Source organism: Lampris incognitus, chromosome 6 (genome assembly GCF_029633865.1).
Source record: "Lampris incognitus isolate fLamInc1 chromosome 6, fLamInc1.hap2, whole genome shotgun sequence".
Classification (NCBI taxonomy): Eukaryota; Metazoa; Chordata; class Actinopteri; order Lampriformes; family Lampridae; genus Lampris; species Lampris incognitus.
This window is the reverse complement of record NC_079216.1, coordinates 37,578,511-37,595,700: the sequence shown is the minus strand read 5'-3', so window position 1 is coordinate 37,595,700 and position 17,190 is coordinate 37,578,511. Positions and strand designations below refer to the sequence as shown.

At 41.7% G+C, this 17,190-nt stretch overlaps 1 protein-coding gene across 1 annotated transcript; it reads right to left on the bottom strand.

Annotated features, from left to right (window-relative positions):
* Positions 1-4,237: 4,237 nt before the first annotated feature.
* tat (tyrosine aminotransferase) lies at positions 4,238-15,867 on the bottom strand. The gene is made up of 12 exons (XM_056281693.1): positions 15,735-15,867; positions 14,550-14,854; positions 14,175-14,279; positions 13,799-13,866; positions 13,376-13,534; positions 10,162-10,300; positions 8,601-8,653; positions 6,423-6,575; positions 6,051-6,179; positions 5,195-5,278; positions 4,855-4,953; positions 4,238-4,649 (listed from the first exon to the last, which is right to left on the bottom strand). Exons 2-12 carry the CDS (start codon positions 14,845-14,847, stop codon positions 4,509-4,511), a joined length of 1,428 nt encoding a protein of 475 aa, XP_056137668.1. The 5' UTR covers positions 14,848-14,854; positions 15,735-15,867; the 3' UTR covers positions 4,238-4,508.
* Positions 15,868-17,190: the final 1,323 nt, after the last annotated feature.

Below are 17,190 nucleotides of genomic sequence, written 5' to 3'. Positions count from 1 at the left end.
AAGCAAAATAGGCCGTGGCTAAGTGCCAGAGGGAGATGAAGCAGTGCTTTGACAATGCACGTAGCAAAGAAGCCTCGCATTCAGGAGTCAGACTGGGTGCGAACTTGTCGGCCCCAGCGAGTCAATAAAATGAGCACATTCTGGTCTCACAGCCCCTGCAAGTCACACACAAACTGGGGGCTGCCACATTCAGACTGAGTGACGGTTCACGTTGGCACGCCAGTTGCCTCAGGAAAGTGCCCACACCTCCTCCAGTTTATCCACCTTAGTCTCCTCCACATTTCACTACAGCAACCGGCTGGTCTGCACCATCGCCAGTACAGCCCGCACCCGACCTTCCACCTGAGCCATAACCGTTCGTCAAGGCTGAGGGTTGGTCTACACGAGTAGGGACTCACCCTGCCCACCTTAAAGACTCTGCCCACCTTAAAGAAACCTCTTTCCATACCTAGGTCTGTTCCTCTCAGGTGTGTTAGCCTCTGGTTGAATTATGGTTATTGAACACCGTTCACATCTTTGTGTTAAGAGATTTATATAGGAGGGGGAAAATGTGTATGTGAGTACAGTGTTTTGGTATTTTATGACAGTTGACAGCTTTACGGGAGTGTGCGTTGTGAAGTAAAGAATTTTTTTATGTTGCATCGAACTACTGTGTGTGTGGACCTCCAGTTTTGTTGTCGGCTCACAGAATATAACAACATGGTCCATTACAATAACACAGGACCAAATGGATTAAGGGGAAGATTTATGTGTAAATAACACAGTATTGAACTCTGCTCTCATGGGATATGTTCAGATGTTAATTTTTTTGCTCAGATTGGATTTTTTTCCAGTGTTCACATTCATATTTGAAAGTGACTCATACCTGATATCAGTGCAAAACGACGCGCATGCGTAAATGAGCATTCAGCAATTGCACTTAGCCCTTTGACCAGCTTTTTTTTTTTCAAACACAGGCCAGTCTCGACATGTTTCCTCGGGTTTAGGTTAAATAGAGACACCCTCCAAACAGGCTAAAACCAGTGACTTCGCTGTCTATCCACAGACTTAGATCAGTGTCATATTTTTCACCCACCTTACTTCTGCCACACACCCCTATAAGAACAGCCTATGCTATGGTGTATATAATGAGAGTCTCCATTGACATTCTCTCGGAAACTACGTTATTAGACAAATAGCCGAACTCTTGTAGGTAGGCCTCAGTAACTACTACTTAACCTTGACTCTAAACTTGGCCACTACTTAACCCCTAACCGTAGCCTGAGAAAGTGAATCATAAATCCTCGTCTATCACATGGTTTCAGAGAGAATGTCCACAGAGACTCTCGTGCCAAGGTGGGAAACAAGAAATGCATTTAAATTAGGACTTGACGCATGTCTACATAGCGGATATGTGTCTGATCTAGAAGCACACTTGAAAGCGGGCTAAGTCAGAAGTAAACATAAATAAATAGATAAATACATTTGTGTCACATTAGTGGGAAAAGTTGTAAGTGGGTCGGATTTTAACTAGTAGGAACGTCGTTCCGGGAATGTAGTACAGCGGTTCGACAGAGGGTGGTGCTATAGAATCCCTTTACACAGATCTGGAGATCAAGTGACAGGTTAAAATAATGCGTACGGATGGAAGGGTGTATTCTTTCTTTCTTTCTTTCTTTCTTTCATTAAGATGCAGGATTACGACTCAGCTGGAGCATTTCTAGCCACTTTACATGGTTTTATGTTGGTGTGTTCGTTGAACTGTCAAGGCTGCCTCTTAGGGACAGCTTACATGAGATGAGGCAACCATCTAGTAAACATTTAAATAAAAACAGCACAAATAAAAACAGGTTTAAAAAATCATTGTTGTCTTATTTAATCACATTTTAATTATTTTGAATACTAATTTCATTAATTTCAAGTAGTGTTATTTTAACATACGTTTTTCTACTTTCCGCAAATAATTTTTTTTGCAAAATTCTTCTGCTGCTGTGAAATGTTTTAGCAGAGTCTGCAGAGACCCTGTTGTGAAGTGTGAAGCCTGCTGCGTCCTGAGCCATCCGACTCACCGCTGCCCTCTGAAGCTAAGTTACATAAGTTTATGGAGGGACTCCAACCTTAGCAAGAGTACATCCAATAGGCTGGCCAAAGTGTGGGTCTTGTGCACGTGCAATGTATTTGTATGTATGAAGTCCTGGGAGAAGAAAAAAAAATCCTTTCCTTACATAACAAATATCCTGATGGCAAATTATTATTGTTAAAGCAGGGAGAGTGACAGTGCACACTGAATCTATTTAGGGCTTCACTATTTTATTGTATGGGAGTCAGTCCTTCAGTCCTTGATGCATTACCTGTTATATGTTGTTTTGAACGTGCTGGTGTTTCACTCACGTAATTATTTTTTCATTCCTCTCATCGCACTGGCTCCAACTTTGGGATTGGATTATTTTCATGATCAAACTTATTTTTCTTTTTTTTTTTTACCGCTGTCAGAAAAGTAAATGAAGTGACTGCAAGACCACCAATGTGTGCTTGTGGGTGTATGTGTGTGCATAGCTTATCAGAGATGTTATTTTCTTTCACCAATCAAAAATGTAAAACATCAAACCACCTTTTATTTGGTAATGATTACCAAAACAGCTACAACTACAAACAACTACATTTACATTCCTGTGAAAATAAGACATGAATCCAATATGCATCAGCATGACAAGCGATCATAATATGCATGAGCATGCACATACATTATAACATTTTTTACAAGAGCTGTTTCCTAGCACATGCAGAATAAAATAGGCAGGTGTGTATATGAACTATAGATAACGCCAATAGATATCTTGAAATACACTTATAGAAAAATAGATATTCTCTGTGAAAGCACAGGATTTAAAGGGATGTAAAGTCTGTGATTCTGCTGCTCTTTGGACGAATATAACTGTGGAGGTAATAGTTAATATTACATGGCCTCGGAAAAAACATTATACAAATAAAAAGGAAAAAACATATGTATATATATATATATATAGGTTGGCAGAAGTCACTTTTACGAAATATAAATATTAAATCTGCTCATTAAATTGGGTTCAGACCAGAAAATTCCCTCGACATGCGTGGACCAGCAAATATGTCATTATAGCCTTTGCTCCCTCAGCGCGTCAATATGTTTTGAGACCGATTTTTTATGTGTCTCCAGTTCCAACTGTGGTGGGATTTTCCACTTTAGACTTAAAGGAAATATGACACAGTGTCCCTGGGAACTCTACGTTTAACCCGGGAGTGGTGGGACAAGGTCTGTCTCGGTTCACATCTCTCTGTCTGTTAGGGTCAACTGGACAAAGCAGCAGTCCTGGTAAGAACGAGCTGTCTCCTGTGGAAACCAAGGTTGCAGAGGATGTGATGCTCTGTTTCAGACGGTCGGGGATGGCCACGCTGACTCCTCTTGGATATGTATGACCAGAATGCAGACAACATGACCTTGGTTAACATAAGTTAACCGTGGGTCTAGGGAAGGGTTTAAATACTCCCTGGTCAGGAAGCAACCTTAAGAATTGGATGGCATTACACAGTGTCTACACTTGTGTTGCTGATCTCTGTTCTCCTCGACTTGAGCGCCAATAACTGTTCCGGCATAAGATATCTAGGTCTCCTCAACCTTCTTTAGTTGCAAGTTGACCAGTTCTCCAATAATCTCACTCACAAAGAAACATTTATTAACTCATGCACTGATACAGGGGGTAAATAAGCTAAGTAGTTTGTTCACCTAGTAGTGGCACTGTACAATTATGCAATTATGCAACCTTACCTTAGCTGACCCTACCGACCTAGTACCATCCCACAGTTGAATATAAACCATAGCTTCAGCCAGTACTGTAGGGGAATACGGTTGAGGCATACACACATGGTTTAAAGAGGAATTTGAACAATTAGTTTGGGCCAGAGCTACTTGGATCCTATACTCAAATCCTAGTTTCATCTACATTTGTACATAAATGATTCGTAAAAGGGTAGTGTAATTAAGTCCAATTGATAGATAATGGTCATTAATTGTGTTTCCAAGAAGTAGAGTAGAGTTCCTGGGGATACTGTGTCCTGTTACCTTTAAGCCTAAAGAGGAATACACCACCACACTAACCTGAGTGGAATAAACCTCAAAACCTGTACCCTCCCCTTTCTGTCCTCTCTCTCTCTCTCTCTCTCTCTCTCTCTCTCTCTCTCTCTCTCTCTCTCTCTCTCTCTCTCTCTCTCTCTCTCTCTCTCTCTCTCTCTCTCTCTCTCTCTCTCTCTCTCTCTCTCTCTCTCTCTCTCTCTCTCTCTCTCTCTCTCTCTCTCTCTCTCTCTCTCTCTCTCTCTCTCTCTCTCTCTCTCTCTCTCTCTCGCGCTCTCTGTCTCTCTTTGTCTGCCTACCTGTCTGTCTTTTCTCTCTCTCCTTGTCTGTGTGTCTGTGTCTGTCTGTCTGTGTGTCTGTCCCTCTATCTTTCTTTGGGTCTGTGTGCTTCCCATTGGTCCAATTCTGTCTCAGTCCCGGGCGGTCATTGGTCCAGCTCACTGCTGTCTTGGCTGCGGGGCCGATAATGGCGCTGGCAGAACTCTCTTATCCGTCCACATGCCTCCACCATCATCTCCTCTGGCACTGTCACCACAATGCGGAAGAAGTTTGGATACTCAAATGCCTGGGAGAGAGATAGATACATTTGTTTTTTTTTAAATCACAATATATTACACTGACACATCTTGATTTAAGAAGGCATGATGGGTGTATAGCAGGACAGTTAGATAGATAGATGGATAGATGATTAAGTGACGATGGGATGGGATGAACAGCAAGAGTGATGAGAGATGGATGTAGTCATGACAGAAAGAAACATGGTGTCTTACTGTGGCAGGCAGACAGAAGACAGACTGCTCAGTCACCAAGCATTCTGTGAAGTCCACATCGCTCTTAAAATCTGGGAAGTGATCCATGTCGATCCCAACCTGGAAATAAACAGACAAGTCCCACTGAATTATAAAGTTACACCAAACTCAAATTCAAATTAAAACTCACCTCTTCTTTTTGCACACAGCAGTGAGAAGTCAGAATAAATGCTATACTGCGAGTAGAGGAGTTCCTACCACAACACTTAACTAAAAATGACAGAACTATTCAAAAACCTGGATGAGGAGACAGATGGGATCTTTTTTTCACTAGTGTACCGTATCATTTTGTTGAACTTACCATGAGGTACATAGCTCCTGAGGGCATCACTGGGGTGAGACCAGGTACAATGGACAGCTCATTGAAACAGATCTCTGAATTGGACTGTGGAAAATCAATGATCCATTCAATAAGACTGCGATGTAGACTTTGTAATATCGCCTATACATCAATGTAGCCCTAACTAACAGAATATCACTCAAAGGACATGATTATCAGAGGAAAACCCAAGATTACTCAGGGCTACTATTACCAGTGTATTAGTATCTTATGTTTCTCTTATGATGCCATTACTGGTGTGGCAAAAATGAAATATGTAAAATGTGTATATATAAAAAAATATATAAAATAAAATATATATAAAATACATAAAATATATGTAATATGAAAAAATATCAAATGAAATAAAATAGATAAAATATATAAAATGTATATGAAATGTAACATGTAGTCTTGGTGGCTAATTGCAATGGTGGGACCTCAGTGTTGGGATGCTAGTGTATTAGCGTCACATTAACACCCCACCAATTAGATTTATTGTGATTAATTGTTTGATTACTTCTGATACAAAGGAACTTTCAGCAAAGACGCATACTGCATATGCAAATATAGACTGTTAATGTCCGAGGCCTTCATCGTCTAAGTAAGGAAATAACAAAGGATAAGTGTGTGTGTGCGTGTGTGTGTGTGTGTGTGTGTGTGTGTGTGTGTGTGTGTGTGTGTGTGTGTGTGTGTGTGTGTGTGTGTGTGTGTGTGTGCATGCATCTAGCAAAGAGACCTCTCCCTCAGTTGAGATTGGCTGGGTTGTATTTAGGTGACCTAAAAATTGTTTTGTTCAAATATGAATGCAGAAAAATGACTCTCTCCTCGTATTTACCTTGAGGAAGCTGATGGTTCTGTGGTAGAAACTTTGAGGTGTGTTGTTGAGGATGCTCTCCAGTGCCCCCTGGACAATGGTGTTTGCTCCTATGATACGCTGACTCAGTTTCACAAGGCCATCTCTGATCTGCACAGAGAGCAACAGCGAGAGAGAGAGAAAAAAAAAGAAAATACAGTATGTATAAATAGTACATGGTTTATAATAATTCGTGTGTGTGTGAATATTAGTGTTTTTGTTTGTGCATGTGCATGTGTTTGTGTTTTTGTTTGTGCCCAAATCAATTTCACATGTGTATGTGTGCCGTCTCTTTAAGTCTACCTTTCTATCTCATTCTATCACCTCCTAGAATGCAGTCTGAAAATGATGTACCTCAGAGCCGAATACATTGTTCCTATCGTGGATGAGGATCCATCCCATCCTCCAACCCGGCACCAGCCAGCGTTTGGCAAGACCGCCACATGAAAGGATGGGAACGTCGCTGCTGAGTGATGCCAAGTAGTGAAATCTGCAATCTGGAAAGACCTGGTGACAGTAAATGAACCCAAAGTCATGCAAATAACCAAACAACAGCTGGGGGCAAAGGTTCTTTTAGAGAACACCGTGGACATTAAACCACCAGCAACGTACAGTGAAACACTGGTAGAAGCTGATAGACCAGAACTTTGCTATAAAACTTTGCTGGACATGTACCCATCCATACATGAGCGTGTGGGCTTAACATGAGTCAATAAAGAGTACAATCCAGCTGTGTTTGTTTGTCGATTAAAAATGAAATGGATCTGACGGTTCAACACAGCGCTACATGTAGGTTAGCAAGTCACTGGCCCAGAATCCAGGCTGCAAACACCACATATGTGTCCTTGCATTTGTGTGTAAAACACATTTGTTTGAAAAGAGTACATATAGACAGGCACGCACGCACACGCACACACACACACACACACGCACACATGCACACACACACACACATACACAATGAACAAACCAATGTGTATAAGACTATAAATTAGCATTTTATGACAATTTTGAATACTGATTTGATTAAATGATTAAGCATTGCAATCAATCAATCAATCAATATCTTACTCTGATAGGTAAAGAAAATCAATTTAATATTTAAATAAAAAAGAAAAGATAACCAATAGGGTAAGTCAATAGGGGGTGAGGGGATGGATAGGAAGACTGGAGGGAAGTAGGGCAAGGGAGGAAAGACAAAAGTGATGGAACGACTCTCCAGGCGAGGGAGAGATGAAACCAGAAAAAGTGAAACAGTGAAAGAGAACAGTAACTGCTTTAAGCTGGCTTTCATTAAATGTCTAGCTGTGATGTTGGCCCAGTTGTCTGGATGGGGAGCTGCCCCATCTCCTATTGGACAAAAACCGGTATGAATGGCATACCATTAAATCTGACAGACCTCAAGTCGGAGCTCTTTTTTGAAACCTGGGGCCCCAAGATTGCAGTTATGACTTGGGCCATCAGTCATTAAGAAAGAGGCCTTTTCCCAAACCAGAGCCCCCACCCCTTGCTTCCCGGACCCTCCCATTCCCTCTCTTCTGCAGCGACAAACCTCGTAGAGGCATTAATCGCAAACACATGTTTCAAAAAGTGCAAAGTCATTCTGGTCTGCTTATGTTGAATGGGCAAAGCAAGAATGAGGGAGAGGGAAACAGAGCCAATAGAATCCAGCTCAAACCCAAATGTAAGCTTTGAATGCACTCAGTGACCCCAAATTTAAAAATGTCCGCCCTCGGCAATTGTCATTACCGAGGGAGGAACTGCACCATTTTTTAATGTTCAAACCTCCTTCTTCCTCAACTCTACGTGGAGAAAACCTATTTTCTTTTAAACCTGCTGAAGGCGTCAACATTGAGAACATAAAGTAGGAACATACATTTAGGCTTTTCAACCTTCCCAAAAGACATAGAGCTAATAAACTCAATTGAAAGGGCAACCGACTGCAATGCGCCTTAAATTACAGGTATGTTAATGTGTGTCTCTGTGCTAATCTGTGTGTGCCTGAGTCTGTGTGTTCCCTACGTGTGTTCGGTTATAGGTGTGCACAGTTTGCGGTACATATACATGCCACACACACACACACGCCACTACTGCCTTCACCTTTGCTCACATCCTCTGCTTATCCTGGTTGACCTCGTGCCCTGCCATGCCACGCCTATAGCCCCTTTCTCTCCACCGCTCCCAGGCCTCATTCACACCGTGTTGCCGATAATCCTCCCTGTGCTGATGTGGGGATGTCGAACCCTCTTCTCTGAGTCAAGCCAAGCTGAGGCAGGGAAAATACCAACCAAACCCTACCTCCCCTGCCACTGTGGTGAAGAATGTGCCTCGCAACTGGCCAACCTTTACTGTAATGTGAGCCCCTCTGTTGTGCATTACAGTTCAGCGGAAACGAACACGGCAAAAAAAAAAAATGGAGTACAGAAAGTGCCGTGCTTTCTGTGGACTGGTGTGGAACGCATGTATACACTCGTTTCTACCATGTAGGTGTGTTTCTTTCTGCTCTGTGTTTGTGCATGTCTTTCCACCCACCATATCACCGTAGATCTCATCAGCCAGGATTGGAACACAGTGTCTGGACGCCACTGGGGAAAGGAAGAGTCAACATGATAAATATCTCTGCAAGATGACGGTGATCAGGTGTTGAATGCCTCTATAAGATTAAAAAAAAAGAAGCATAAGTCATACATTTGTGTTGTTTCCTCATTCTGTATCGATAACTGATCATTAATGAAATGAAAGGGGTGTTGTGAGCAAATAAGGGCTTGGAGAGATGGTAATTGGAATCAAGAATTGCTGTTGTGCAGACCCCCTTTTTCAAGAAAAGCTAAAATCAGCTATCTTCCATAAATGTTTAAGGAATCCACCATCTCCAAAGATGCTACCATACCAAGAATGACCCAATCATTTCTGTTTTCCAGGTCCCTACCTTTATATTTTTCCCATTTTTCTTGCACCTCATCTTCTAACTCAAAGGTCATTTGACATTATCCAAGTGTAACCAGATCTTTATTTGACAATACAAGAAAGCTTTACTTAACAAGTCAAGTCAAGTCAAGTCAGGTCAATTTTATTTGTATAGCCCAATATCGCAAATTACAAATTTGCCTCAAGAGGCTTTACAGCAACACAAGAAGAAAAAAAAAGTTTAAAATGCAGCCTGCCCTGTTTGTTAAATAGAAGAATAGACAATTTTGAATTTATTTCCCCCTCCCCCCTTTTCTCCCAATTGTATCTGGCCAATTACCCCACTCTTCTGAGCATTTCCAGTCGCTGCTCCATCCCCTCTGCCGATCTGGGGAGAGCAAGACTACAACATGCCTCCTCCGATACATGTGGAGTCACCAGCCACTTCTTTTCACCTGACAGTGAGGAGTTTCACCAGGGGTGTGTAGCGTGAGGGAGGACCACGCTATTCCTCCCAGTTCCCCCTCCCTCCCGAACAGGCGCCTCATCGACCAGCATCGACCAGAGGAGACACTAGTGCAGTGACCTGGACACATACCCACTCTGGCTTCCCACCCGCATATACGGCCAATTGTGTCTGTAGGGATGCCTAACCAAGCTGGAGGCAACACGGGGATTCGAACCGGCGATCCCCGTGTTGGTAGGCAACAGAATAGACCGCTATGCTACCCGGACACCCAAAATAGAGATTTTTAACCCAGTTGAAAATGACCGATAACTTTAGGCTAACTTCTCACTTTCGGGTATTTCGGACAAAGGGATTTCAGTGTTATTGCGATATTGGTTAGTTTTATCACATTGCCCAGTCAAAAAGAGTAACTGAATCAGAGATGCAAAAGACTGACTATTGCATTTCTGATTGAAAAATATAGTGATTATTTACTTTTACTTTTTGCCAATGTTTTACATAACGTTTGTTTTTTAGGCCTTGTACGTGGTTTATTTTCAGTGCTGGATGGACACACAGAAGGGAGCCTTTGTGTTGGAGCAGGTTTACCTGAGCGGGACAGGACTAATATCCAAGATGTCCCTGTGGCTTACTCTGCTGTGCCAGATATCATTCCAATACAGCAGTTGACTTGAATCATCTTGCTATAGTGTGCTTTTCAATCACATAATGACTGACCTTTGAGGATGTTCTGCATGTGCTCCTTGCTGTAGACAGAGCCACATGGGTTGGAGGGGTTGGTAACAATCACACAGGACGTCTTCTCATCAATCATGCTCTCCATGTGCTGCAAGTCAATCTCCCAAGACCTTTCAGGCTGCAAACGGAGACAATACATCAGTCATCCCGATGCTGTTTCACATGCATTAGAAAGGCCATGGGACTACAGCTGGGAGAAGTGGGTCTGTAGTTTGCTGACCCTGTGGTAAGAGTGACTGCAGCAACTGACGTTGCAGTGGGCGTATTCCCAGAACAAGCCAAAGTGTGTTCATTAGCCACATGTCCTCCAAGTGTCCTTGACCTGGACACTTAATTCAACAGTACATTGCTTTGGTTTGGGGTTGTTTGAATGCAAAAAAACGTAAGTGCGGAGGGGGGAACTACACATTTAGATAAATATGGGTGAAAATGGTCTTTTATTATCTTTTTGTTCATAGACCTATGACACTGAAGGTTGAAATCATTCATACGTGTTGAATGATTTCAAATTATCTTCTGAACTGAGGCAAATGATCTGACACAACTTTCACATGTTCATATTTCTCTTTCATCACTTTTTACAGTTATGAGTAGTATTACTTATTATAATAGCATTATATCTTTTGACTTGCTATTTCTTCATTTGATATTGCTTTACTCATATTCTTATTTATATCCTCTTTTTTATTACTAGCAGTAATTCTTACTTACTTTGAAGAGACACCATCACGATGCTACACCATGTAGAATGTATGGTATTTGTTTTCACTACTGCATTTTCAACCTAATTTTTTTGTTGCATTTATTATTTGAACTGTTTGTCTGCCGCTGCTGACCGCTGCGATTTCACAAATAAAGATAGGTAAAGTGTATTGGACTCCACTTTTTATATCAGATTGAAATGTATGATGTCATTTTCTATCAGATTGTACTGTATCATGTAATCATATATTGCATTATGACTGATGTAGAAGAAGAAGAAGAAGAAGAAGAAGAAGAAGAGGAAGAAGAAAAGGAAGAAGAAGCCCATTTGTCCTTGATGATAGAGTTTTGAAGTAACCCATGTTTCTGAGTGAACATATGACAAATACATGATTACCTTAATCCTCAATGTAGAAAACAGAACTAACAAGGATGCCAGTAATAATTTCTTGAATTTGTGTGTGTGTGTGTGTGTGTGTGTGTGTGCGTGCGTGCGTGCGTGCGTGCGTGCGTGCGTGTGTATGTGCCAGGTTTTTGTACCATTAGGATACAAAAACCTGAAACCACCTGCCTTTTGGGTGCATTTTATGGGTCCCCATGAGGGAAAGGGTCTATTTTAGGGTCAGGATTTGGGTTTAGGGTTAAGGTTAGAATTAGGATTAGGTTAAGGGTAGGGTAAGGTTTAAGGCTAGGCATGTAGTTATGATGGTTAAGGTTAGGGTTAAGGGATAGGGAATGAATGTAGTCAATGAGGGGCCCCCACATGTATTGTGTGTGTGTGTGTGTGTGTTTCTCACCAACATGATTAATGTCTACCAGATGTGTGTAAAAAAAAATACCCAACTCATTTCTGCCTAACCTCTCCCCATAGTCTAAGTATTTTCTGCATTGTCCTCGCCAGTTCATTACAGACTTTGTACCCCACATGAAACTCTCTATTGACATTTCTCTGTGTCCCCATTTTTGATAGACTGTTTCTTGTCACCTGTCCATGCACATGTACACGTCCCATCTCCCATCTAACTGCCACAGTCCAAACTGTTTATAAACATTATTGTCGTTATTGCTGTTTGTCAGTATTGTTTCTCATCAGGTTTCATGGATGGTGCGATGGCCAATCAGTGACTTTATATTGGTAAAGTTTAAACCTGGAGGTGCTGTTGTGGTTGATTTTGTGAGGTTGTCTCTAATCCCCCACCAGAGGTCTGCTCCCCATTTGTGGAGAAATTGCAGAACTCATCCTGAACCACTAAATATGTTCACCGTGGCAATCTGGGGCAAAGAAGACATCTTTAAAATTCTCTCGTTCAATTTAATTTCTGGAGGTACAAAATGCGAGATGTCCCATACGAAAGCACATCAGATTCTGTGTATTACTGAATGGGTTTGTTCACGAGGGAGTCAGCCACATGTTGGCTCTGGTTTGGTTTGCCTCCTGTGTACATGAGAGCTCTTCCCTTTCCCCAAGGCAACAGGGCAATAAACTGGTGTAGATGCATGGGGCCATACCACCTATGTGTGGCGGATGTCTGACATGCTACTGGGGAGAATGTTTGACTCTTTTATATGTATATACACACACACACACACACACACATACATATAAACATATGTGTGTGTGTGTGTGTGTGTGTGTGTGTGTGTGTGTGTGTGTGTGTGTGTGTGTGTGTGTGTTCTACATTGTTTGCTATATCTTATGTAATCATGAGGTTTGTTTAATTTGCTATGGCTTAATAATTGTACAGTATATAGTTTAAGGGCCTGGTTGAGTGGTTATTGTATCTGTCTACTCTGTCCACTTGGCAACTAGTGCACATCTATCCAGCCTGGAAGAGGGATCTGTCTTCTGCCGGTCTTCCCGTCGTTTCTTTCATTTGTTTTTCCTCTGTGGAGTTTTCTCTCATCCAAATCAGTGATGTAAGGATAACCAAAAACAAAAAAAAGAAAAGAAAAAAAAAGGAATGTAATGTGACTGTAAAGCCCTATAGGACTGAATGGTGATTTGGGGCAATAGACTACTTGTAAATTTGGAGTAACTTTGAGTTGACTTTGAAAGTGGACAGTAGTAAAACCACAGAAAATAGAAAATTACTATAGTATTTTCCTGCATTGTTGTTGTTTTTTTTTGGTTTTTTTTGCATTACTATACAAACACTGTAGCCATGTACTACAGCATTCTATAGTAATGCAATAGAAACACTTTCTACAGCAACATAATGAGAAACCCACAGAAAATACTATAGTCATTTGCATAGCATTGTCTACAGTGTTTGTATAATTATGTGATGGAAAAAAAGAAAAACCCCTCAAAAATGTTGAATTTTATGGCTTAACGATAGTGTTTTTTCATACCAGACATTGTTTAAGGTGATATGACAACCAGGTCACAGAGAGCATGGGTTATATGGCTGGAAGGCTATATGGCTGGAAGAGGAGATAGGCTATAAGAGGAGGGGGAGGAGACCGAAGGGCCAACCTCCCTCCCACTCACCAGCAGGTTGTACAGTTTGACCTCGATGCCCAGTGACACAGCCAGGGTCTTGTACAAAGAGAAGCCTGGACGTGGAACCAGTATGTTGTCTCCCGGGTTGCACAGGACACTGATACTCAGGTCAATTGCCTGGCTGCAACCGCTGGTCAGTATCACATCCTAGAGGAACAGGAAGGGGGATGGGGGGAGGTAAAGAAAAATGGAGCGAGATAGAGGGTGCAGTTGGGAAGGGACAGTGTTTACATCACTTGAAGCAAACTCTTTTACATTCAATACTACATTCAATATCTCTAAACAAAGAGTTTCCACCTCCAGGTGAGTAAATAGTGAGTAATATTGACAGTGCAGAGGCTGAAGGGGAAAGAGGAGCAAGTCAGTAGTAACACTGGGGAACGTGTTGAGGAGGCATGTGTGACTGTGCACCTTTGCCTCTAATGGAGCCTCTGGAGTGCTGTAGAAGTTGGTGACTGCCTCCCGGCTCTTCTGGTAACCTGCAAGTGTGGAAAGGCAGATAATTGAGATACATTTTTTATATAATTTTGTTCAGCTACATTGATTTAAACTGCGTGTGAAAAGGAAAAGTAGGGAGAGGCTGGACAGAGACCTCCGCATATATTACATCTCTGCTCATCAGGAACCACAGTACACTTCTAAAATGTGTTGGCTCCTTTCTTATATTGTCCCACAATAAAGTATGTAATATTGCTGAAATATTTACAAAATGCTCATTATGCTTGATGGTATGTGTTTTTTTTGGGGTTTTTTGTGTTTGTTTTTTTTTTGCTAATGTAAATCTCACCAATAGAAGGAGCATAGCCATTGTATTTGTTGCTGTCAATGGCATCTTTCATGGCCTGTAGTACTGCATCATCTGTGGGCAGGTTCCCAAATACCGTGGGGTCTCCTGTGGATGAGTTTTAACAGTAAGCCTGGTATATAGCCATGATACATGCAGCAGGGAGAGGTCAGATAGTGGCAGAGCGATGAAACATTTCACTGTTAAAATTTGCTCAATTATTATAGAAAAAAGTACTGTTGATGTATGAACAAAATGAAGGATCGTTGGATTGTGTATTGTTTAGTAATCTCACTATCCCCATGAAAGCTCTATCCGTCTGTCAATCTATCCATCCATCTATCTGTTTATGTATCTATCGTTAACAGGTTATCTCACCTATGGAAAGTGCAATCATTGGTTTGTCCGGGTTGGGACTGAGCTTCATCCCATCCACGATGGCCCTGATGGGGTTAAGGGTGTTGTTGGCCATCTTCGAAGGCTTGATGTCCCATCTCTGCCTGCGGCTCTTGCTTTTGGCCAGATATATGCTGCCATTCCCATTGACGTGGTGAATCCCATTCCCATTTACTCCTTTCCCGTTGACTCCATGTCCATTGAGGCTTTTTGCATTGATAGCATTTTTGCCATGGACTCCATTATCATTCACCTTGACCACATAAGACTTGCTTTCCATCTTGAGGCTGAAGGAGACAGAGGAGGAAGAGGAGTGAGTGTGAGGCACGCAGGCTAACTCTGTGGGAAACTCTTGATGTGTAACTCACACTCCAGGAGTTGCCCATAAAGGTTGTTATTGCAGCAAAACATGAAAACGCTTTAGTCTGGAGCCATTTGAGTGGTAATTCAGGGTTTTCCCTTTTTACAATTAGCCGGGCATCAAATGATTTGTATTGTATAATTGAATACTGTAAACTAGATTTAAATTGCCATCTAAATAACAACAACCAGACTTCAACCACCAAAAACTGCCCAAAAAAGAAAATAAAACACGACAAGTGCAGACTGAGGTTCTTCTCTGATGAACTGGTAGATTTACCTGTTAAATTCAAAACGTCCTTTGACTTAAATCTGTAAAATCCAGTCCACTGACGGTCTATGAAACACTGCGATAAATTGGTTAAAATCTAGAATTGAGTCAATGAAGCACCGAAAAAAAACATATATTCTATTCTGCTCCTCTTGTTTAAAAGTATAGAGGTGAAAATACAGCGTTTTAGAGTAAAAAATGAACTCAAATGGCTCTAACAGTCTCTAAAATGAATGCATTTGAGAAAACAACTTTCCAAAAAGCCACAAAAAAACCCACACAAAACAACCTGTCACTCGCCCCAAGGGGCCACTTTCATGTCTAATACATTGCCTACTGCATCACCTTTAAAGATGTGGTTCTGCATTATATGAACCTGCACAAAACATGCAAAAACTACCAGAAACAACACATAGCTATGATGTAATTCGCCTTTATATTTTGAGTGGTCCACAGTGGCCAGTTATTTGTTCTATACAATAGATAAACACAGAGTACAAGGCGTCTGTTTTAACTGAAAAAAAGCTTTTAAATACCTTTTAAATTTTCAACAGACTTTCACTCTCCACACGCAGAAATTCCGGCAAAATGCGCTACTGTGTATGAACACTTGCGAATTCTATAAACCGGCTTTATACCAAGCGCCCAAAAAATGGGTGTTGAATCCTGCCAATATTTCCATTGGTGGAAACTGTAGGTTGTGCCCCACACCCCCATTACATCACTCCCCAAAACCTAGGATCCAAAAGCATCACCTCAGCCAATCGACTTCCATCATTTCATTTTCACCCATAATAGAATTAGAATAAAATACATGAAATGAAATGAGATTCAAGCGGCGCGATCCCTAGCCTGAATGAGGATGAATGGATCTTGGTGCGTAATGCGCCAAGAGAGGAGGGCGCGCGGTGCACAATCCGCTGATGTGAAACATCGTCACCAACACACACACACACACACACACACGCACGCACAAACCGAGAGAGAGAGAGAGAGTGTGTGTGTGTGTGTGTGTGTGTGTGTGTGTGTGTGTGTGTGTGTGTGTGTGTGTGTGTGTGTGTGTGTGTGTGTGTGTGTGTATGAGTGAGTGAGTGAGTGAGTGAGTGAGTTTGTCCCTTGCATATTGCTCTGAACACACTGTGTTCATCAATGAATTCTGCCCCCTCGGTACATCAAACCCACGGAGAAGTACTCCTTACATAACGGTCAGGCATGGGAGGTTTTTTTCAGACGGGTGTTTCAGTGCATTCTGGGTCATTTTGCGATCCCTTCCACTAAAATAAGGCTAACGGATGTCAATCTGTTGAGTGACTATGAATTACAGACCAAAAGTCAAGGTTTGTTATGGTGTACTGTAAATGCACGAACCGCAAAGAGCAAATAAACAAAAACCGGCTGAACTGTTTGACGGAGCTGTAGTCTTATACCCCTCTTGTTTGCCACAAGTCGCTGCTATAAAAAAATGTCAAGGAAGCCTGAAAACACCAAACATATATTGACAAAAGTACAATTAAATACCAAAAAAAAAAAAACCTGAAAAGACTGCTGGATTGTAGTGATGGCTGGATGTTTTTGCTTAATTAACAGCTGACCAGAGCAGTCAACACAACGTGGATTGTTTTAATGTCAGAAAGCTTAAAATTTATGTTTTTCATGAGCCTGGAAAAAAACCCTAGTATATTCAAACTATAAAATTTCTGGAGAAATTTTGAGTTGTGCCTGCTGCTTGCTGTCCTCATAGCTCCAAAAGTACAAGTTGTACCAACAACCCCCCCCCCATCCCCCAAGAACGTCACAAGGCTTCAGTGGGGAGGCTGATATATTATAGTATGTGTACCTTGTGGAGTTAGAAAACAACGAGACAGGAGACGTGAGAGTAGACGTAGTCGAGGTAGTTTACTAGCTCCAACTTTTGCATGTCATACGTTCGACAACGACACTGAACTGACTGTGAACCGGAAGCGGAAGTGCATTATCTGACCCCTCGCCTCT